The sequence below is a fragment of the Salvelinus sp. IW2-2015 genome, linkage group LG14, assembly GCF_002910315.2.
Source record: "Salvelinus sp. IW2-2015 linkage group LG14, ASM291031v2, whole genome shotgun sequence".
NCBI classification, from domain to species: Eukaryota; Metazoa; Chordata; class Actinopteri; order Salmoniformes; family Salmonidae; genus Salvelinus; species Salvelinus sp. IW2-2015.
In genome coordinates, this window is record NC_036854.1 from 25658691 (window position 1) to 25681666 (window position 22976).

At 44.9% G+C, this 22976-nt stretch overlaps 1 protein-coding gene across 1 annotated transcript in view; it reads right to left on the reverse strand.

The window, feature by feature from the left end:
* The window catches only part of LOC111973466 (collagen alpha-1(XV) chain-like), a 48598-nt gene that overhangs the window by 17503 nt on the left and 8119 nt on the right, over positions 1-22976 (reverse strand). The window contains exons 6-23 of the mRNA XM_070446784.1: positions 20802-20855; positions 20650-20685; positions 20136-20261; positions 14785-14820; positions 12643-12684; positions 11925-11987; positions 11709-11744; positions 11491-11571; positions 11313-11377; positions 8567-8600; positions 5999-6049; positions 5745-5801; positions 2786-2845; positions 2531-2572; positions 1457-1484; positions 1118-1195; positions 933-958; positions 752-850 (exon numbers count right to left, since the gene is read on the reverse strand). Of these exons, the coding sequence (XP_070302885.1) occupies positions 752-850; positions 933-958; positions 1118-1195; positions 1457-1484; positions 2531-2572; positions 2786-2845; positions 5745-5801; positions 5999-6049; positions 8567-8600; positions 11313-11377; positions 11491-11571; positions 11709-11744; positions 11925-11987; positions 12643-12684; positions 14785-14820; positions 20136-20261; positions 20650-20685; positions 20802-20855 (1014 nt within the window). The remainder of the gene's footprint in view (positions 1-751; positions 851-932; positions 959-1117; positions 1196-1456; positions 1485-2530; positions 2573-2785; positions 2846-5744; positions 5802-5998; positions 6050-8566; positions 8601-11312; positions 11378-11490; positions 11572-11708; positions 11745-11924; positions 11988-12642; positions 12685-14784; positions 14821-20135; positions 20262-20649; positions 20686-20801; positions 20856-22976) is intronic.

Below are 22976 nucleotides of genomic sequence, written 5' to 3' on the forward strand. Positions count from 1 at the left end.
GAACCCCGTGACTCTGTGAGGTTATTTAAACCCCGTGACTCTGTGAGGTTATTTAAACCCCGTGACTCTGTGAGTTATTTAAACCCCGTGACTCTGTGAGGTTATTTAAACCCCGTGACTCTGTTGAGGTTATTTAAACCCGTGACTCTGTGAGGTTATTAAACCCGTGGACTCTGTGAGGTTATTTAAACCCCGTGACTCTGTGAGGTTTATTTAAACCCCGTGACTCTGTTGAGGTTATTTAAACCCCGGAAACTCTGAGGTTATTTAAACCCCGTGACTCTGTGAGGTTATTTAAACCCCGTGACTCTGTGAGGTTATTTAAACCCCGTGACTCTGTGAGGTTATTTAAATGCAGCCAGTAGAACAAAATCCTCTTTTGTTGCATGCAGCATCTGAATTTGAAAGAATTTGAAAATAATTGTATTCCCTTTAATGTAAATCCAGCATTTTGCCACTGCGGCCAAATTCAAAATCCTCACAACAAAAACATCCAAAAACGGCTAATTTCAGACATAAATCATCTCGTGCAGCAATTAAGCTCAACTGAAACTCACCACACATTCTTTAGCTATCTAGCACACCATCAAAAGAGGTCCAAGACCGTAATAACGCCCTCAAATTAAGATGACACCGATGATGTACTTTCTCATGTGTCCACGTTGCTCTTCTCAGTAAGTGTAATTGGTCAAAGCTGTGGTGGGTGGGCGTGGCTTTGGGAGAGTGTGGACTCCATGGAAACGAGACTCACCACCATTCCAGATGTCCCACGCATACCAGGTGGGCCCGGTAACCCGGCCTCCCCCTTCTCCCCCTTCTCCCCCGTGAAGCCCTTCTCCCCTTTATTCCCCTGTGGACAGACAGACACACAAACTATGAGAGGTAAGCACACACACACACGTGCACACAAACATACACACAACTCAACTTACCATAGTTCCTTTGGGAAGCATTGTGACTGTGGAAAAAACATCCATTGATTATTAAAGATAATAACATGTCTACATGAATAATGACACAGGCATTATGACACATTAGAATATATGTATTGTTTATATCAAAAGTAGAACTGAAATAATACTGTTAGGTAAACAGTGATCCATCCAATGTGACTCACGTGGTGGAGCAGGCATCCCAGGGAAGCCCCTCTCCCCCTTGACCCCTTTGGTCCCAGATGAAAGACAGTCCGGCCCCCCTACAGGTCAGATAAGGAACAACAGTTGAGCATTAGGCTGTAGGGGCATTAAAGAGAAGACGACACAACAAAGTAATGACAGACAATGTTGGAACGTATGCTGTGTGTGTTTCTATTTAATATGTTGTATTGGATGCAGCAGGTCTCAGAAGACTTGTGTTGTGTGTGTAATAATATAGCACATATCATAAGTTACCATTGATGCTTTCCTTGTCAACAAACAAATAACAGGTCGTGTGATGTCATGTCCTTCTTACTCACCATTTGTTGAATTCTCAGAACCATTTATCTGCAAAAGTGAAACAAATATGTTTAAAAGACATGAGAAATATTGGACTTTCCTGAAGAGAAACAAGAACAGGGCATATGAAAGGAACAGTCAAGTGACCGTATGGAAACTTCCCATCATGCATTTCAGACAAACTAAAACAAGATGGCTATTATATGTATATAATATCTGATATTATATATTGTGATGATACATCCACAGACTCAGAGGTCACATCAGGATGTATCTTTAAATCTATCTGTAACAAAATGGAGGATTAGAAGGATGAAACGATGCAGTAACCACCACCACCGTGGAAGAAAGGTGATTTTTTTTTCAAGATGGCCCCCATGAAAGACAGGAAACACCAATCACATTTGTCTCATATCACTTCTGAAATACCTTACATAGTAAGTACATTCTTTAGGTTATGTTGTATTTGAGAACACAATTAACCTGGTATTTACAAAACAATGACATGGTTATACAATCTGAATGGAATTATTGGAAATTACAATGTCTTAAACTGACTTCATATAGAAACTGTTAACACGAATTGCTTTTGACACTAGTAAATCTACTCTCAGGAAGTCAAAATAAAATATTATATAATTTGAATGAATGTTTAATATTCAATCTTGGGGACCATCGTGAATTGTGTTAGAGTCTTCCCCATGGAAGACCAACCAACCAATGGAAGAGCAACCCCCCCACCACATGACCACCATGTCCATATGACATGCAGCATGCTGGGAGAGATCCTCTATTCACACCTGGAGTAGGTTAGGGACCATGGATGCAACATGCACAACAACATCCCCTTTTATGATGAAGAAGAGAGGAATACATCACAGAGTGAACGAGTGACTGTGTGTGTGAGAGAGTGAGAGAGTGAGAGAGTGAGAGAGTGAGAGAGTGAGAGAGTGAGAGAGTGAGAGAGTGAGAGAGAAATACAAAGTGTGTGTGTGCAGGTGTGTATATGTGTGTGAGAGAGAGAGAATACCCCAGACAGACAGGCAGGCCTGAGATCAGCCTGCCCAGCTCTGTGCTGTCTGCCAGTCACTTACGGCCTTTTTGCAGTGCAGTCTGGGAGGGATGGGAAAAACTGTCTTCAAAAAAGGAAAGAAGGGGACAGTGAGCAGAACAGCTACAGAACCTGATAATGACATGGGCAAACATGGATATAGGAAGGGTCCCCGACTGGCGGGCCGCTGGCCCATTCTAGCCAGCAGGTGATTTTATTTGGCCTCCCAAGACACAATCATGTCACAAGACCTGGATTTGAACCTTTATAAAAAAAATGGTGGGGGGGTCAAACTTACTCCTTTGGGGCAGTTGAACATTCCGGGACGTCCCGGGGGTCCGGGGGGGCCAGGGGATCCCTGAGAACAGAGAGGGAGAAGAAGAAAGTGACAGAGGAAGAGGAAAATATTAGAATCACCATTAGAGTTGAATGGGCAATATTCTGGTTCAGAATCACCATTAGAGTTGAACGGGCAACATTCTGGTTCAGAATCACCATTAGAGTTGAATGGGCAACATTCTGGTTCAGATCATCTTAAGTTGAATGGGCATCATTCTGGTTCAGAATCACATTAGAGTTGAATGGGCAACATTCTGGTTCAGAATCACCATTAGAGTTGAATGGGCAACATTCTGGTTCAGAATCACCATTAGAGTTGAATGGGCAACATTCTGGTTCAGAATCACCATTAGAGTTGAATGGGCAACATTCTGGTTCAGAATCACCATTAGAGTTGAATGGGCAACATTCTGGTTCAGAATCATCATTAGAGTTGAATGGGCAACATTCTGGTTCAGAATCACCATTAGAGTTGAATGGGCAACATTCTGGTTCAGAATCACCATTAGAGTTAATGGGCAACATTCTGGTTCAGAATCACCATTAGAGTTGAATGGGCAACATTCTGGTTCAGAATCACCATTAGAGTTGAATGGGCAACATTCTGGTTCAGAATAGCATTAGAGTTGAATGGGCAACATTCTGGTTCAGAATCACCATTAGAGTTGAATGGGCATCATTCTGGTTCAGAATCACTATTAGAGTTGAATGGGCAACATTCTGGTTCAGAATCACCATTACAGTTGAATGGGCAACATTCTGGTTAGAAGTCCATTTCACATCCTTCATCCACAAACCTTCATAGTGCAACACCTTGATCTGCAAGAGTGGACTTCAGATATGACCACAAGTACACTAAGTCTGGTTAAATCTGTTCAGCCAGTTCGACCAACAATAAAAAGTGAGGTCACAGACATACCTAAAAACTACCAAAATATTGTTGCTTCACTAGAAGTAATCATCACACTGAGAGGGCAGGGAAGTAATCATAACAGTGAGGTAGGGCCAGGGAAGTATCATCACAGTGAGGTAGGGCCGGGGAAGTAATCATCACAGTGAGGTAGGGCAGGGAAGTAATCATCACAGTGAGGTAGGCCAGGGAAGTAATCATCAAAGTGAGGTAGGGCCGGGAAGTAATCATCACAGTGAGGTAGGGCCAGGGAAGTAATCAACACAGTGAGGTAGGGGGGGAAGTAATCATCACAGTGAGGTAGGGCGGGGAAGGATTCATCACACTGAGGTAGGGCCAGGGAAGTAATCATAACAGTGAGGTAGGGCCAGGGAAGTAATCATCACAGTGAGGTAGGGCCGGGGAAGTATATCACACGTGAGGTAGGGCAGGGAAGTAATCATCACAGTGAGGTAGGGCAGGGAAGTAATCATCACACTGAGGTAGGGCCAGGAAGTAATCATCACACTGAGGTAGGGCAGAGAAGTAATCATCACAGTGAGTAGGGCAGGGAGTAATCATCACAGTGAGGTAGGGCCGGGGAAGTAATCATCACAGTGAGGTAGGGCCAGGGAAGTAATCATCACAGTGAGGTAGGGCAGGGAAGTAATCATCACAGTGAGGTAGGCCAGGAAGTAATCATCACAGTGAGGTAGGGCAGGGAAGTACATCAAAGTGAGGTAGGGCCAGGGAAGTAATCATCACAGTGAGGTAGGGCCAGGGAAGTAATCATCACAGTGAGGTAGGGCCAGGGAAGTAATCATCACAGTGAGGTAGGGCCGGGAAGTAATCATCAAGTGAGGTAGGGCCGGGGAAGTAATCATCACAGTGAGGTAGGGCCAGGGAAGTAATCATCATGGAACACTGAGGTAGGGCAGGGAAGTAATCATCACAGTGAGGTAGGACAGGGAAGTAATCATCACAGTGGAGGTAGGACCAGGGAAGTAATCATCACAGTGAGGTAGGACCAGGAAGTAATCTACAGTGAGGTAGGGCCAGGGAAGTATCATCATGGAACACTGAGGTACTGTAGGACCAGGGAAGTATCATCATGGAACACTGAGGTAGGGCCAGGAAGTATCATCATGGAACACTGAGGTAGGGCCAGGGAAGTAATCATCATGGAACACTGAGGTACTGTAGGGCCAGGGAAGTAATCATCATGGAACACTGAGGTAGTAGGCAGGGAAGTAATCATCATGGACACTGAGGTACTGTAGGGCCAGGGAAGTAATCATCATGGAACATGAGGTAGGGCAGGGAAGTAATCGTCATAGCACAGTGAGGTAGGGCAGGGAGTAATCATTATGGAACACAGGTAGGGCCAGGGAAGTATCATCATGGAACACTGAGGTAGGGCCAGGAACCTCTGACACGTGTTGAGGAAAGCAGTCTTACTGAAAGCAGTGGCGTTCTTCTCTGGCTAGCGGGCGCACCTTCAGATGTCTGCAGTACCGTTCGGCTCTGGCTAGGGGGCGCACCTTCAGATGTCTGCAGTAGCGTTCGGCTCTGACTAGGGGGCGTCACCTTCAGATGTCTGCAGTACCGTTCGGCTCTGGCTAGGGGGCGTCACCTTCAGATGTCTGCAGTAGCGTTCGGCTCTGGCTAGGGGGCGTACACTTCAGATGTCTGCAGTAGCGTTCGGCTCTGATAGGGGCGTCACCTTCAGATGTCTGCAGTAGCGTTCGGCTCTGACTAGGGGGCGTCACCTTCAGATGTCTGCAGTACCGTTCGGCTCTGGCTAGGGGGCGTCACCTTCAGATGTCTGCAGTACCGTTCGGCTCTGGCTAGGGGGCGTCACCTTCAGATGTCTGCAGTAGTGTTCGGCTCTGACTAGGGGCGTCACCTTCAGATGTCTGCAGTAGTGTTCGGCTCTGGCTAGGGGCCCTAGTGAAGTAGTTGGCCTAGTGCTGTGGTTCTCAAACCTTTGTGACCGTGAGCCATCTAAAGAGGGAGGGGTTCAACTCACCGACACACCCACAGCGTCTCCTCTGTCTCCTTTATGCCCCATTATTCCAGGACGACCCTGTAGCAAGAGGAAACCACATCATTAATGGAATGATGGCAATATGACCACACTCTGTAGTCTTCTGCATTTGTGTAACCCAAAGAGTGCTCTTGGGTTTAGGCACTATATGTCAATAAAACATATTCTGACTGCCATTGTTATCATTTGTAGACTACAATGTTAAAAGAACGTCTCAAATCATGTGTGGTGCTTACCGGACGACCAGGATAGCCATTTCTCTTTGGGTCCTTCCGGCCAATTGGACCCTGTAAAAAAAACAAAAGCAGTGTTTCCTTTGTATTTCAACCCTCAGCAGGTGCCGTGCTGACGAAGATCAGTTGAAGTCGAAAGTTTACATACATTACGTTGGAGTCATTAAAACTTGTTTTTCAATCACTCCACAATGTCTTGTTAAACAACTATAGTTTTGGCAAGTCGGTTAGGACATTACTTCGTGTATGACACAAGCAATTTTTCTAACAATTGTTTACAGACAGATTATTTCACTTATAATTCACTGGATCACAATTCCAGTGGTCAGAAGTTTACATACACTAAGTTGACTGTGCTTTCAAACAGTTGGAAATTCAGAAAATTATGTCATGGTTTAGAAGCTTCTGATAGGCTAATTGACATAATTTGAGTCAATTGGAGGTGTACCTGTGGATGTATTTCAAGGCTACCTTCAACTCAGTGCCTCTTTGCTTGACATAATGGGAAAATCAAAGAAATCAGCCAAGTCTGGTTCATCCTTGGGAGCAATTTCCAAAGACCTGAAGGTACCACGTTCATCTGTACAAACAATAGTACGCAAGTATAAACACCTGGGACCACCAGCCATCATACGCTCAGGAAGGAGACGTGTTCTTTCTCCTAGAGATGAACGTATTTTTGTGCGAAAAGTGCAAATCAATCCCAGAACAACAGCAAAGGACCTTGTGAAGATGCTGGAGGAAACAGGTACAAAAGTATCTATATCCACAGTAAAACAAGTCCTATATCGACATAACCTGAAGGCCGCTAGTAAGGACGAAGCAACTCGTCCAAAACCGCCATAAAAAAGCCAAACTACGGTTTGCAACTGCACATGGGGACAAAGATCGTACTTTTTGGAGAAATTGTCCTCTGGTCTGATGAAACAAAACAGAACTGTTTGGCCATAATGACCATTGTTATGTTTGGAGGAAAAGGGGGGAGGCTTGCAACCCGAAGGACACCATCCCAACCATGAAGCATGGGGGTGGCAGCATCATGTGTGGGGGTGCTTTGCTGCAGGAGGGCTGGTGCACTTCACAAAATAGATGGCGTCATGAGGGAGGAAATGATGTGGATATATTGAAGCAACTCTCTAAGACATCAGTCAGAAGTTAGCTTGGTCGATGGTTCTTCCAAATGGACAATGCACAGCATACTTGTGGGCAGAAATGAAAAAGCGTGTGCGAGCAAGGAGGCCTACAAACCTGACTCAGTTACACCAGCTCTGTCAGGAGGAATGGGCAAAAAATTCACCCAACTTATTGTGGGAAGCTTGTGAGGCTACCCAAACGTTTGACCCAAGTTAAACAATTTAAAGGCAATGCTACAAATACTAATTGAGTGTATGTAACTTCTGGCCACTGGGAATGTGATGAAAGAAATAATTCTCTCTACTATTATTCTGACATTTCACATTCCTAAAATAAAGTGGTGATCTTAACTGACCTAAGACAGGGAATTTTTACTAGGATTAAATGTCAGGAAAAAAGGAGTTTAAATGTATTTGGCTAAGGTGTATGTAAACTTCCGATTTCAACTGTACATGCTGATGAAGATACATCGTGATGAAGATACTCCTGATAAAAATACATCGTGATGAAGATACATCCTGATGAAGGTACACCTGTGAAGATACATCCTGATGAAGGTACACCCTGATGAAGATACATCGTGATGAAGATACACCCTTATGAAGGTACACCTGATGAAGATACATCCTGATGAAGATACACCCTGATGAAGATACATCCTGATGAAGATACACCCTGATGAAATACATCCTGATGAAGATACACCCTGATGAAGATACATCCTGATGAAGATACATCGTGATGAAAGATCACCTGATGAAGTACACCTGATGAAGATACATCTGATGAAGATACCTGATGAAGACACATGTGATGAAGATACACCTTATGAAGGTACACCTGATGAAGATACATCCTGATGAAGATACACCTGATGAAGATACATCCTGATGAAGATACACCTGATGAAGATACATCCTGATGAGATACACCTGATGAAGATACATCCTGATGAAGATACATCGTGATGGTAACCCTGATGAAGTACACCCTGATGAAGATCTACTGATGAGTACTGATGAAGATACATCGTGATGAAGATACACCTTATGAAGGTACACCTGATGAAGATACATCCTGATGAGGAACATCCTGATGAAGATACATCCTGATGAAGTACATCCCGATTTCAACTGTACATGCTGATGAAGATACATCCTGATGAAGATTCATCCGATTTCAACTGTACACCCTGATGAAGATACATCCTGATGAAGATACACCCTGATGAAGATAATCGCAGGTCGTAATATTCCGAAAATGCATTGTGGATAGGCATTGTCTGGATAGGGGCCTAGAGGTAGGCCTGTCGTGCATATCACAAAAAAGGTTCCAAAACGCTTTGAATGAAAGCAGCTGCTGCACACGACAAGAGAAGATGTAAGGGGGAAGTTATACAAAGGGTAGTGTCAGATTAAGAATCCAATATAGTCTTACCATACTCCAGCTGGCCCAGGAACACACAATCGCCCTGCGAAAGAGTGAAGACAAAGTGGATCGTCTGACACAAGTATCAAAACTTTGACCAAGGAAATAGTGTGCGTGTAAAGACTAACCTTGATCCCTTTGGCCCTGTAGCCCTGTGAGTTCAGACATCATAGACCTGTCTGCTGCAACATGACCCTCGGTCACCCTTCTTGCCCTGCAACACACGTGACAATTACACGATATACATACAGACACACACTTGCAGTTAAATGACAATAAGACGATATACACACAATCAAATGCAATCATACATACTGTAGACACGAGACAACCCCCTCCGTACACACAGCCAGGGTAATGTGCAGCACATGCATGTTGGAAGCCATGAGTACTTCTCAGAGAAAGAAAAAACCATTAGATAATAATCTCATTCATGTTGTTCCACAGACCTTGGGACTAAGCATATTGTCTATGGCTGCTCAGTCTGGAGCATTAGCAGGCTTTGAGTGCGCACCGGGGTCTAGCTTTAATCATAAGCACTGGTGTTCAGTTTCACACTTTTAATTGATTGAAACCAAAGGGCTTTGAGCCTGTATATTAGATGTTCATTCAGTCCAGTGCAGAAAGGTCCACATGTGGTTATTACATTTTAGCAGACGCTCTTATCCAGAGGGACTTACACTAGTGAGTGATACATTTTCGTACTGGTCCTCTTGGCCTGGAGGCCATGGGAATCCGCCCACAACGTGGGTTGCAAGTGCCGTGTGCTACCAACTGAGCACACGGGCACAATAGGAAATCCTGGGTCCTTCAGTGGTTTTCTTTTTCACATGGTGACCTAGCGGAATTCTGAGCCTAGCGGAATTCTGGCCTAGTGGAATTCTTCCCTAGCGGATTCTGAGCCTAGTGGAATTCTGTCCATAGTGGAATTCTGACCCTAGCGGAATTCTGACCCTAGCGGAATTCTGACCCTATCGGAATTCTGACCCTAGTGGAATTCTGACCCTAGTGGAATTCTGACCCTAGCGGAATTCTGACCCTAGCAGAATTCTGACCCTAGTGGTATTCTGACCCTAGCGGAATTCTGACCCTAGTGGAATTCTGACCCTAATGGAATTCTGATCCTAGTGGTATTCCGACCCTCGTGGTATTCTGACCCTAGTGGAATTCTGACCCTAGCGGAATTCTGACCCTAGTGGAATTCTGACCCTAATGGAATTCTGACCCTAATGGAATTCTGACCATAGCGGAATTCTTAAAGGGATAGTGCGCACTTTTTCAACATCCCCAGAGTCAGATGAACTCATGGATACCATTTGTACGTCTCTGCATGCAAGTTGAAGGTAGTTTCACAAGCCATTGCTAACTAGCGTTAGAGCATTGGACTGGAAGCTGTTCCTGTAGAATTTGTCATTGCGCTAACACTAGTTCATAGCAACTTCTTTCAAACTGCATGCAGAGACAGAAAGCATGTGTCCATTAGTTCATCTGATTCTGGTAAGTAGAAAAAGTTCTTAGTTGCCAAAATGTGGAACTATCCCGTTAAAATGAAAACACATAACACACACACTTACTTTTAAGCCGGTGGTCCCTGGAATCCCCAAGTCCCCCTTTGGACCCCGTGACCCCTGGGAATTATCATAGTAAATGTAGGTAAATAACCAAATTAAATCCATCAACTAGAACAGAGACATCTACAACAGCCATACTCATAGGCAGACAGCGGGCCGGATCCGGACCCAGAACAGGGTCAATACAAACCGATCAAAATCTTTATTTTTTTAGGAATTCGGTCGGGATTCGACTCCTGGTATCATATGAACACACATAAGACACAGAACATTTGTAGAATTGCAAGAAATGAGCTTTAAAACTGCTACAGTTTCCCTTCGCTCGATGGCATAATGGGACGAATATCCATACGGAACCTTTGCCACCTAGGAAATGTGTGTGACCGGACCTTTTCCAATAGTATGAGAACCCTGATCAACTACAACAGATTCTCTCTCCTATCAGTAAGTATCTGTCCAACTGCACAGTATAAAGTTTGCACTGTCAAGTTCATCCCAAAAGTGTGTGCAGCATACTGTATATTTTGCAATAGAGACACGATACCACGGTCACCCTACCAACAGATCCTCTGAGCAGTAAAAGAGAAAATATGATTTGTTTTTACTAGCGTATGAATTACGAAAAAACAATAGTCTGTTTCAAGACACTGTCAAGCAGCCATGTTGCAATGAATCCAACAAAAAGACCTACATACTGTAGAATTAACCTCCAGTCGCAGAGAAATACCTCAACATGCATCTCTCATAGCTTGGACCTAATTGTTTTTTTGGGACACAAAAACCGCTTGCACCAATTTTATGACCATACATTACAGATATCATTATAGCAATTTAAAACAAATCTTTGATATGATTCCAGACATTTCTCAACATCATTTCTCTTCGGGGAGCGAGTACGCCAAACAGTGTTCTGTCACGTAGTCTTGTTAAGGCAAATAAAAGAGAGATCACAAAGGCCATTTAAAGAACATCAAGAGGGCTATCTGAAAATATATTAACACAAACACGAATGCACGCACGCACGCACGCACGCACGCACGCACGCACGCACGCACGCACGCACGCACGCACGCACGCACGCACGCACGCACGCGCACTACACACACACACACCACACACACCACCCACCACACACAACACACACACACACACACACACACACACTCAAGCATAAGTCTACTCACCCTGAGCCCTGCGATTCCAGCAGCCTGAAGAAGTTAAACACACCCTCTGTATCATTGAGCAGGACCTGAGTAGGACAGAGAGGAGAGCAGTGAGATCACTATCAACATCCATATTAAAATACCCTATCAGAGCGCATCAGTAGGGGTGATAACGATAACACCTAATTAACTTTCTTACATCCTGAGGTTGATAACCGGTCCGAAGACCCAGGAGGTCCTGGAGGGCGGGGAAACTGAAGCCGTCCCGACCTCTTTCTCCCTGAACGGACACAAACAGAACAAGGTTAGATGGAACCAAGAACAGGGCCAGCCTGGTTGGCATCCAGAAGGCCAGTAAAAATAGACGGTCTCAATAAAAGATTAACATGAATGGAGTCAGGAGGAGTGATAGTGTACCTTTGGTCCCATATCACCTGGTCCACCCTTCGCTCCCTGCATGGAAGAAAGGGCAAATACTGATCATGACCACACAGAACTGATACCTGTTTAATGATGACCTACAAAGAAGCAACTGTAAAGAGGATAAAGACAGATTAGAATACTATAAAAAAATCAGTAAAGGAAACAGAGAGAGAGATTGAATTGGACAGTAAAAGCAGGTGATGTACTGACCGTATGCCCTGGCAGTCCATCTAGCCCAGAGGCCCCGGCTGCCCCTGGTGCACCAGGCTCCCCCTAGAGGAACACAGAGGAAATGGTTGAGGGAAGGTTTTAAACACTTTAGATGCTGTGAGTTGACGCCACCACATAGCATAGCCCAAAATTAGAGGAGCATTCTATCTACCTCATCTGAGTAATCAATGAGTGAGACTTACTGAAAACCTCTTATCTTAAATGAAGAGATTGTAGGTGAATTATGAATCACATCTACGAGTGGGAATTGTTAGATAAGCTTAGGCTTGGATTGTACTAGGGCATAGAAGGCTTAGTGCTTTGGGAATTTAGTACTAGGCTGAAACTAGAAGAAGCTTAGTGCTTTGGGAAAATGTACTAGGGCATAGAAGGCTTAGTGCTTTGGGAATTGTACTAGGGCATAGAAGGGCTTAAGTGCTTTTGGGAATTGTACTAGGGCCAAGAAGGCTTAGTGCTTTGGGAATTGTACTAGGGCATAGAAGGCTTAGTGCTTTGGGAATTGCTGGTGGTGGGTATGCAGAGGATGTACAGTCCCCCTGAGAGGGTAAAAAGATGGCCATCTCTGGCCCTGCCTGTGCACATATGTGTCAGAGAGGAATTCATTGGAAATTAGCGGAATAATAGGAACCACACGGTGGGGAAGTCGGCACTTCCTCTCTGAGGATAAATGGGAACCAGTTGAGTAGGGAGGACGCACCTTTACCGCTTCACCAGGAAGCCCGTCCTGCCCGTCTTCGCCCTGTGAAGGAGAAACAAAATGGCCGTCAGTATAGGAACCTTTTACAGGTATGTGGAACCACATATTCTAACACACAGAGAGAGAGAGAGAGAGAGAGAGAGAGAGAGAGAGAGAGAGAGAGAGAGAGAGAGAGAGAGAGAGAGAGAGAGAGAGAGAGATACAGTGCATTCAGAAAGTATTCAGACCCCTTCACTTTTTCCACATTTTGTTATGTTACAGTCTTATTCTAGAATAGAAAATATATATTTTTATTCTCATTAATCTCGATACAATACCCTATAATGACAAAGCAAACACAAGGTTTTTAAAAATACTTTCCCGAAAGCACTGTATGCCACAGATTATTTAATTATTAGCTAGGTCCACTTGAAGCCCATTATAAGTATTGTAAGATTTCGATCCTATGATCTTATACACCCCCAGACATGCCACCAGGGGTCTTTTCACAGTCCCCAAATCCAGAACAAATTCAAGAAAACGTACAGTATTATACAGAGCCCTTATTGCATGGAACTTCCTTCCATCTCATTTTTCTCAAATAAACAGCAAACCTGGTTTCAAATAAACAGATAAAGCAACACCTCACGGCACAACGCCTCTCCTCTATTTGACCTAGATAGTTTGTGTGTATGTATTGATATGTAGGCTATGTGTGCCTTTTTAAAAATGTATGTAGTTCTGTCCTTGAGCTGTTCTTGTCGATGTCATTCTGTATTATGTTTCATGTTTTGTGTTCTGTGTTCTGTGTTCTGTGTGGAACCCAGGAAGAGTAGCTGCTGCTTTTGCAACAGCTAATGAAAATCCTAATAAAATACCAAATACCAAAATACGCTTGATTGATTCTATGATTCATATGACTGATACTTTCAGTGGCGTGCAGTAGGATGTGAACAAGGGCCTTCTAGATAACGAGTGGCGTGCAGTAGGATGTGAACAAGGGGCCTTCTAGATAAGGAGTGGCGACTGAACAACGGGGCCCTAGAACCAGGATGCGTGCCCAGTAGGATGGAAACAAGGGGCCTTCTAGATACAGAGTGGCTCTGCAGTAGGATGTGAACAAGGCCTCTAGATAAAGTGCTCGTAGATGTGAACAGGGCCTTCCTAATAAGGAGTGGCGTGCAGTAGGATTGTGACAATGTGGGGCCTTCTAAATAAGGAGATGGCGTGCAGGTAGGATGTGAACAAGGCCTCTAATAAGAAGTGCGTGGCATAGAGTAACAAGCCTCTAGAAAGGAGTGCGTCATAGGATGGAACAAGGCCTTCATAGATAATGAGTGCGTGCAGTAGGATGTACAAGGCCTTCTAAAAGAGTGCGTGCAGTAGAGGTAACAAGCCTTCTAGATAACGGATTCGGCCGTGCATAGGAGCAAGAACAAGGGCCTTCATAGATAAGGAGTGTCAGTAGAGGACAAGGCCTTCTAGATAAGGAGATGTTTTGCTACCACACTCCATGGTGAACATGATCACATGCAACACCAACATTTAAAAACTTCAACATTTTCAGCACAAACTAATGTGTCTGTACTACAGACTACGTTCAGTATGTACAGACTACTGTGTCTAGATATATACAGACTACTGTGGTCTAGCATACATAAACATCAGGAGTCACGAAAATCTGCCGACCGAAACGTGACCCTCACGCAAATACTACCCGCCTACGCAAATATACGTTGACCCCCCGCCAGATTACGACGACCCCACGCAATATACGTTGGACCCGCCGACCAATACACGTTACCCGCCACGCAAAGATACTGACCCTCCGACGCAATACAGTACCGCGACGCAAGATACGGCACGTTGACCCGCCGACGGCAAGTATACGTTGACCCGCCGACGGCAAGTATACGTTGACCCGCCGACGGCAAGTATACGTTGACCCGCCGACGACAAGTATACGTTGACCCGCCGACGGCAAGTACACGTTGACTTTGATGTCAGGTTGAAGTGTGTTTTTCGAGAGTAGCTCCCTTCCATAGTTAGCCTTTACCACAGTCGATGGATATCAATGATGGGACAGGATATTGTATTGAAACATGCCTGATAGGTACATTGAGTAAAGCCACTATGTCAGTGATAGAAGACATGAGGGACTACCTTAGGTCCTGGACGGCCAGGTTTGTCAATAGGACCCTGTGGAAAGCACCAGAAAAAAAGTATTGTCAGTAGTAATCATACTTATCTTCATATTAATATCATACTTATGAGCGAAAGGGTTGAAGTCCCAGCAGCGCCATAAGAAGCCACTCTTTGTGTTCGAACCTGAATACTTCTGGCCATCACTGCCCCAAAGCCACCCAGTTCCCTGGAACCCTTCATGTCCTACAAACAACATACAGTCAATGACAACTGATGTGTGCTAATGAACCATCTTGCACAAAATGGCTGCCGGGCATCACTAAGGTGGGTGCTACACATTGGCAGAGAAGTAGAGGTGAAATGAGATGATTTACTATGCCCCAATATCTGTCCACATGAGTGAAGAATGCAACATACGTCAAATCAAATAAAATGTTATTAGTCACATGCACCGAATACAGTAAATTGCTTACTTACAAACCCCTAACAAACAATACAGTTTTAAAAAATACGGATAAAAATAAGAAATAAAAGTAACAAGTAATTAAAGAGCAGCAGTAAAATAACAATAGCGAGACTATATACAGGGGGGTACCGGTACAGAGTCAATGTGTGGGGAACCGGTTAGTTGAGGTAATATGTACAGTGGGGAGAACAAGTATTTGATACACGGCCGATTTTGCAGGTTTTCCTACTTACAAAGCATGTAGCGGTCTGTAATTTTTTTATCATAGGTACACTTCAACTGTGAGAGACGGAATCGGAGGAAAAATCCAGAAAATCACATTGTATGATTTTTAAGTAATTCATTTGCATTTTATTGCATGACATAAGTATTTGATACATCAGAAAAGCAGAACTTAATATTTGGTACAGAAACCTTTGTTTGCAATACAGACATCATACGTTTCCTGTAGTTCTTGACCAGGTTTGCACACACTGCAGCAGGGATTTTGGCCCACTCCTCCATACAGACCTTCTCCAGATCCTTCAGGTTTCGGGGCTGTCGCTGGGCAATACGAACTTTCAGCTCCCTCCAAAGATTTTCTTTTGGGTTCAGGTCTGGAGACTGGCTAGGCCACTCCAGGACCTTGAGATGCTTCTTACGGAGCCACTCCTTAGTTGCCTGGCTGTCTGTTTCGGGTCGTTGTCATGCTGAAGACCCAGCCACGACCCATCTTCAATGCCTTACTGAGGGAAGGAGGTTGTTGGCCAAAGATCTCGCGATACCATGGCCCCATCCATCTCCCCTCAATACAGTGCAGGTCGTCTGTCCCCTTTGCAGAAAAGCATCCAAAGAATTTGTTTTCACCTCCATGCTTCACGGTTGGGATGGTGTTCATGGGGTTGTATCATCTTCTTCTTCCTCCAAACACGGCGAGTGGAGTTTTAGACAAAAAGCTCTATATTTGTCTCATCAGACCACATGAACCTCTCCCTTCTCCTCTGGATCATCCAGATGCTCATTGGCAAACTCAGACGGGCCTGGACATGCGCTGGCTTGAGCCATGCGGGGACTTGCTGTGCGCTGCCAGGATTTAATCCATTGACGGCGCTTAGTGGTGTTATACTAATGTTTTCTTTGAGACTGTGGGTCCCCAGCTCTCTTCGAGGTATTGACCAGCGTTCCTGCCGTTGTAGTTTCTGGGCTATCCCTCACCTGCTCCTTATGCATCATTGATGCCCACGAGGTGAGATTTGCCATGGAGCCCCAGACCGAGGGTGATTGACCGTCATCTTAAACTTCTCTTCATTTTACAATAATTGCGGACAACAGTGTTGTGCCTTCTCACCAAGCTGCCTTGCTATTGCTCCTGATAGCCATCCCAAGCCTTGTGCAGGTTACAATTTTACCCCTGATGTTCCTTACACAGCTTTTCTGGTCGTTGGCCATTGGTGGCAGACGGTATGGAGTCTGTTTCGTATTCAGCATGTGTGGACAGGTGGTCTTTATACCAGGTAATACGCAGTTCAAAACAGTGAGTTTAATACAGGTAATGAGTGGAGAACAGCGAGGGCTCTTTAAATAAAAACTAACAGGTCTGTGAGAGCGAATTCGTTACTGGTTGGTAGGTGAGCAAATACTTATGTCATGCAATAAAATGCAAATGAGTATTACTTAAAAAATCATACAATGTGATTTTCTGGATTTTTGTTGTAGATTCCGTCTCTCACAGTTGAAGTGTACCTATGATAAAAATACAGACGCTCTACGCTGCTTGGTAAGGTAGGAAAACTGCAAAACTCGGTAAGTGTATTAAATACTTGTTCTCCCACTGTACATGTAGGTAGAGTTATTAACGTCACTATGCATGGTAACAATAGAGAGTATCAGCAGTGCAAAAGAGGGGGGGGGGAGGGGGGGGGGGCAATGCAAATAGTCTGGGAAGCCATTTGATTAGATGTTCAGGAGTCTTATGGCTGGGGGACGTAGAAGCTGTTTAGAAGCCTCTTGGACCTAGACTTGGCGCTCCAGTACACACTTGCCATCGGTAGCAGAGATACAGTCTATTGACTTGGGTGGCTGGAGTCTGACAATTTTTAGGGCCTTCCTCTGACACCGCCTGGTATAGGTCCTGGATGGTAGGAAGCTTGGCCCCAGTGATGTACTGGGCCGTACGCACTACCCTCTGTAGTGCCTTGCGGTCGAAGGCCGAGCAGTTGCCATACCAGGCAGTGATGCAACCAGGCAGTGATGCTCTTGATGTGGCAGCTGTAGAACCTTTTGAGGATCTGAAGAGCCGTGCCAAAACTTTTCAGTCTCCTGAGGGGGAATAGGTTTTGTCGTGCCCTCTTCACGACTGTCTTAGTGTGCTTGGACCATGTTCGTTTGTTGGTGATGTGGACACCAAGGAACTTGAAGCTGTCAACCTGCTCCACTGCAGCCCCGTTGATGAGAATGGGGGCATGCTTAGTCCTCTTTTTCCTGTAGTCCACGATCATCTCCTTTGTCTTGATCATGTTGAGGGAGAGGTTGTTGTCCTGGCACCATATGGCCAGGTCTCTGACCTCCTCCCTATAGGCTGTGTCTCATCGTTGTCGGTGATCAGACACTGTTGTGTCATCAGCAAACTTAATAACGGTGTTGGAGTCGTGCCTGGCCGTGCAGTCATGAGTAAACAGAGAGTACATGAGGGAACTAGGCACGCACCAATGAGGGGCCCCTGTGTTGAGGATCAGCGTGGCAGATGTGTTGTTACCTACCCTTACCACCCGGGGCAGCCTGTCAGGAAGTCTAGGATCCAGTTGCAGAGGGAGGTGTTTAGTCCTTAGTTTATTGATGAGCTTTGAGGGCACTATGGTGTTGAACGCTGAGCTGTAGTCAATGAATAGCATTCTCACATAGGTGTTTCTTTTGTCCATTTTAGAAAGGGCAGTGTGGAGTGCAATAGAGATTGCATCATCTGTGGATCTGTTGGGGCGGTCCGCAAATTTGGAGTGGGTCTAGGGTTTCTGGGATAATGGTGTTGATGTGAGCCATGGCCAGCCTTTCAAAGCACTTCATGGCTACAGATGTGAGTGCTACAGGTCGGTCGTCATTTAGGCAGGTTACCTTAGTGTTCTTGGGCACAGGCACTATGGTGGTCTGCTTAAAACATGTTGGTATTACAGACTCAGACAGGGAGAGGTTGAAAATGTCAGTAAAGACACTTGCCAGTTGGTCAGCGCATGCTCACAGTACATGTCCTGGTAATCCGTCTGGCCCCGCGGCCTTGTGAATGTTCACCTGTTTAAAGGTTTTACTCACATCGGCTGCGGAGAGCTTGATCACACAGTCTTCCGGAACAGCTGGTGCTCTCATGCATGTTTTAGTGTTATTTGCCTCGAAGCGAGCATAGAAGTAGTTTAGCTTGTCTGGTAGGCTCGTGTCACTGTGCAGCTCTCGGCTGTGCTTCCCTTTGTAGTCTGTAATGGTTTGCAAGCCCTGCTACATGCGACGAGCGTCAGAGCCGGTGTATTACGATTAGATCTTAGTCCTGTATTGATGCTTTGCCTGTTTGATGGTTCGTCTGAGGGCATAGCGGGATTTCTTATAAGCTTCCGGGTTAGAGTCCCGCTCCTTGAAAGTGACAGCTCTAGCCTTTAGTTCAGTGCAGATGTTGCCTGTAATCCATGGCTTCTGGTTGGGGTATGTACGTATGGTCACTGTGGGGACGACGTCATCGATGCACTTATTGATGAAGCCAATGACTGATGTGGTGTACTCCTCAATGCCATCGGAGGAATCCCGGAACATATTCCAGTCTGTGCTAGCAAAACAGTCCTGTAGCTTAGCATCTGCTTCATCTGACCACTTTTTTATTGATCTAGTCACTAGTGCTTCCTGCTTTAATTTTTGTTTGTAAGCAGGAATCAGGAGGATAGAGTTATGGTCAGATTTGCCAAATGGAGGGCGAGGGAGAGCTTTGTATGCGTCTCTGCGTGTGGAGTATAGGTGGTCCACACACAGATAGAAATTTGTTAAAACGGATTTAAGTTTCACCCTGCATTAAAGTCCCCGGCTACTAGGAGCGCCACCTCTGGAGGAGCGTTTTCTTGTTTGCTTATGGTGGAATACAGCTCATTCAATGCTGTCTTAGTTCCAGCCTCAGTCTGTGGTGGTACGTAAACAGCTCCGAAAAATACAGATGAAAACTCATCAGGTATATAGTGTGGTCTACAGCTTATCATGAGATACTCTACCTCAGGCGAGCAATAGCTCGAGACTTGCTTAGATATCATGCACCAGCTGTTATTTACAGAAATACATAGTCCGCCGCCCCTTGTCATACCAGACGCCGGTGCAGCGTATAACCAGCCAGCTGTATGTTGATAGTGTCGTTGTTCAGCCACGATTCCGTGAAGCATAAGATATTACAGTTTTGAATGTCCCGTTGGTAGTTTAATCTTCCACGTAGATCATCTATTTTATTCTCCAAAGATTGCACGTTTGCTCGCAGAATGGAAGGAAGTGGAGGTTTATTAGATCGCCTACGAATTCTCAGAAGGCAGCTCGCCCTCTGGCCCCGTTTTCTCTGCCTCCTCTTCATGCAAATCACAGAGATCTGGGCCTGTTCCCCAGAAAGCAGTATATTATTCGCGTCGGGCTCGTTAAAGGAAAAAAAGGATTCTGCCAGTCCGTGGTGAGTAATCACAGTTCTGATGTCCAGAAGTTATTTTCGGTCATAAGAGACGGTAGCGGCAATATTATGTACAAAATAAGTAAAAAAAATAATAAGTTACAAACAACGCAAATAAACAAACAAAAAAACACAATCGGTTGGGGACACATAAAACGTCAGCCTTCTTCTCCGGTGCCATTGTTCCATCATGTCCAGTATGTTGTTGACCCTCTGACAGACAGGAGAGCTGAGTGAGTGAAATCATACCTCCAGGTCCAAGCTGAAGACCCGTCCTGGGGGTCCCGGTAGCCCAGGAGGCCCCCTCAGACCCGGCTTCCCCTCTGGTCCCTCTGAGCCGGGCAGACCTGGGAACCCTGCCGCACCTGGCTCCCCCTAGGAGAGAAACGCAATGGTTCAGTCCAATAACCTCACAGTAGCTTAGACCAAGCAAATTTTTTTGCATATGTGAAGGAACTGGATGGGTCTAAGTATTATGAAGGAGACTCCCACTAAGCCCATTGGAAGGCTAGGTGAAGGCATCACAGTAGCTTAGACCAATCTTTTCCTTCAGATCTGCATCCACTGATTGAGATGGGGCTAGAGGTTGATTTTGGAGCATACAGTCTTCTATTTATTTGGTTCTGGTTGTTAGCAGTAATTATCCCTGGCTTCATATGTAGGGACCAGCTGTGTTTGGGTTGATTAGTGGTTAAAAGCAGTTGTGGTTTTTAGGGTCACTTCTAGGTTGAGTAGTAATGGATTAGCATGACTCAAACTGTACCTTTGGTCCATGTGTTCCGCTCAGACCCGGCTCACCCTGTCAAAGAAAATCTTTCAATCAAATGAAATCCAATGTTCTTCAAGAAGCCCTTTATCTTTTCTTTTTAACAATCACTACACAGGATATCAGAGGTCTACATCCATTAGTCGTACCTTCTCTCCTCTCTCGCCAGCTGGACCAGGGTACCCATCATTCCCATCAACCCCCTGGGAAATAGAACAATCACTTAGATTAGATGTGTTTCGGCGTAATGTATTTCTGTCTAGTACGGGATCACTCCTACAGTCAGATTCTATTTGGCTGAGAAGTGTCTGATCTGAAGGCACAGCAAGACTGTAGTTTTATTCCACCTGCTAATTGAGAAATAATGATCTATTCATAAGAGCCAGAACTTCATTCGTAGTTTCAACGATGCCAACTAAGATGAGATCAATGTCCTGTATGTAATCCTGTCACACAGTTAGTAAAAGCCTCATGCACTCCCATGTCAAAAGGCCAGATTTTCCCCAACGATGCAACTATGGGAGGAGACCATGTTTCATGAGGCTTTTGTCCAGCTGCAGTCAGAAAGTCATTATAGCTCACTGAGTGAAGATTACATTTGCTGCTTCATGGCTTCTTAACCTTTCCATATGAGACTCAACTCAACTTAACTCAAGACTTAAGATCTTTGTCTCCGTTGGTCCATTGTTAATGGTCTTATTGTACTTTGTGAATCGTATCGTGAAACAAACTTAAAATGGTTTCTCAACAGATTAGGCGAGAGATCATTAACCTGAGCAATAACATTCCGTAATCTGTCAATCAGGCTGTTGAGCAAAATCTCACCACTGGGAAAGTAGGCATGAACACTGTCAAATCCCATGAAATAGATTGTGACGTGTTGTGGAAAGATGTGAAATCCCTGTAGTTCACGAAAGAGGAGGTTGATTGGAGTACATGTTGGGGTGGATTTGACACACAACAGCCATATAGTTAGATGAAACAGTCAAACAGTCTGTAGCAACAGTATTACAGGCTGTCTGGAGCCAAGCCAAGTAATCAGGTCTCTGTGGGAAGATAGGAATGCATTATAACAGGGGCAACTATCAACACTGTCTCAGTACACAAATCACCTTTAACCACAGCTCTAGGATCAGATTAACCAACCAGCTACCTCCGATCCAGGGCCGAAAAAAGACCTGACTCTTTATCATTGGATAACACCGACTTTGACCTGATCTGTCAAACACGGAGGGTTGGAATTCCCATAGTGCTCTGTGATCAAGGTCCCTGGCTTTGAGCAGGCGAGATGTCAGAGCTGTGCACATGTTCTAAGGAGGGAAGGCTAGGCAGCTTCTATTGTGTGGTGCAGGCTAGACCACAGAGAGAGATAGAGGGACGAGGGACACTGGCTGGGATTGTGGTTACCGTTGCAAAGGGGAGCAGACTTGCTTATAAACACAGAGCTCCTTTTACAGCTTGGTTAAGAGACTGGGTGACACACAGCGCTCCAAAAGAGAACTTCAAAGAGCTGGTATCTAAGTGATGTCACTCCTGTGTTCCTTCTAGATTGAGTAACAAGTATTCAACACGAATACAACGTCCCTCCTTTTTCACATTTACAAACGTGCTTAAGACAGGGTTTTAAACTTCAGTATAGGGGTTATATAACCACATCAGTCATTAACAAACTTAACTGTTTGTGATTAAAAGTGAAATTCCAATGCACTTTTTTGAAACAGTTCAAAATAAATCTGTAATATTTAAGAACACGTCATGCCTCCATGCCTCTGTTTACAGCCCTCCTCCCCCAAATCACCACAGGGCATCATCAAACGCACTACAAGTTGTCAAGGCAGCCAGATCGATGTCACCAGGGTCCAGCTCTGTGGTGACCTCACCATGGTGACAGCTACTCTGGGTGCCTCAGTCGTCCGTTCAATCACTCACAAACATTGGGCCTCCAGAACCTTCTGGGTTTAAGCAAGCAGAACAAATTGCAGGGTTGTGGGGGAAATATGGGATTTTCAAACGGCTTCCAGGAATCTCTTGTCATGTAAGAGGGCAGAGCTGTGCTAAAGGGTTGCATGAAGGTTGCTACTGGCCTTGACAAACCTTTGGCAGACACCTGGGGGTTTAATTATTTGGATTATCTGGCAGACACCTGGGGGTTTAATTATTTAGATTATCTGGCAGACACCTGGGGGTTTAATTATTTGGATTATCTGGCAGACACCTGGGGGTTTAATTATTTGGATTATCTGGCAACGCTTTGTTCTAAGAAATGAATTTGCAAAGCTCTCACACACACACACACACACACACACACACACACACACACACAC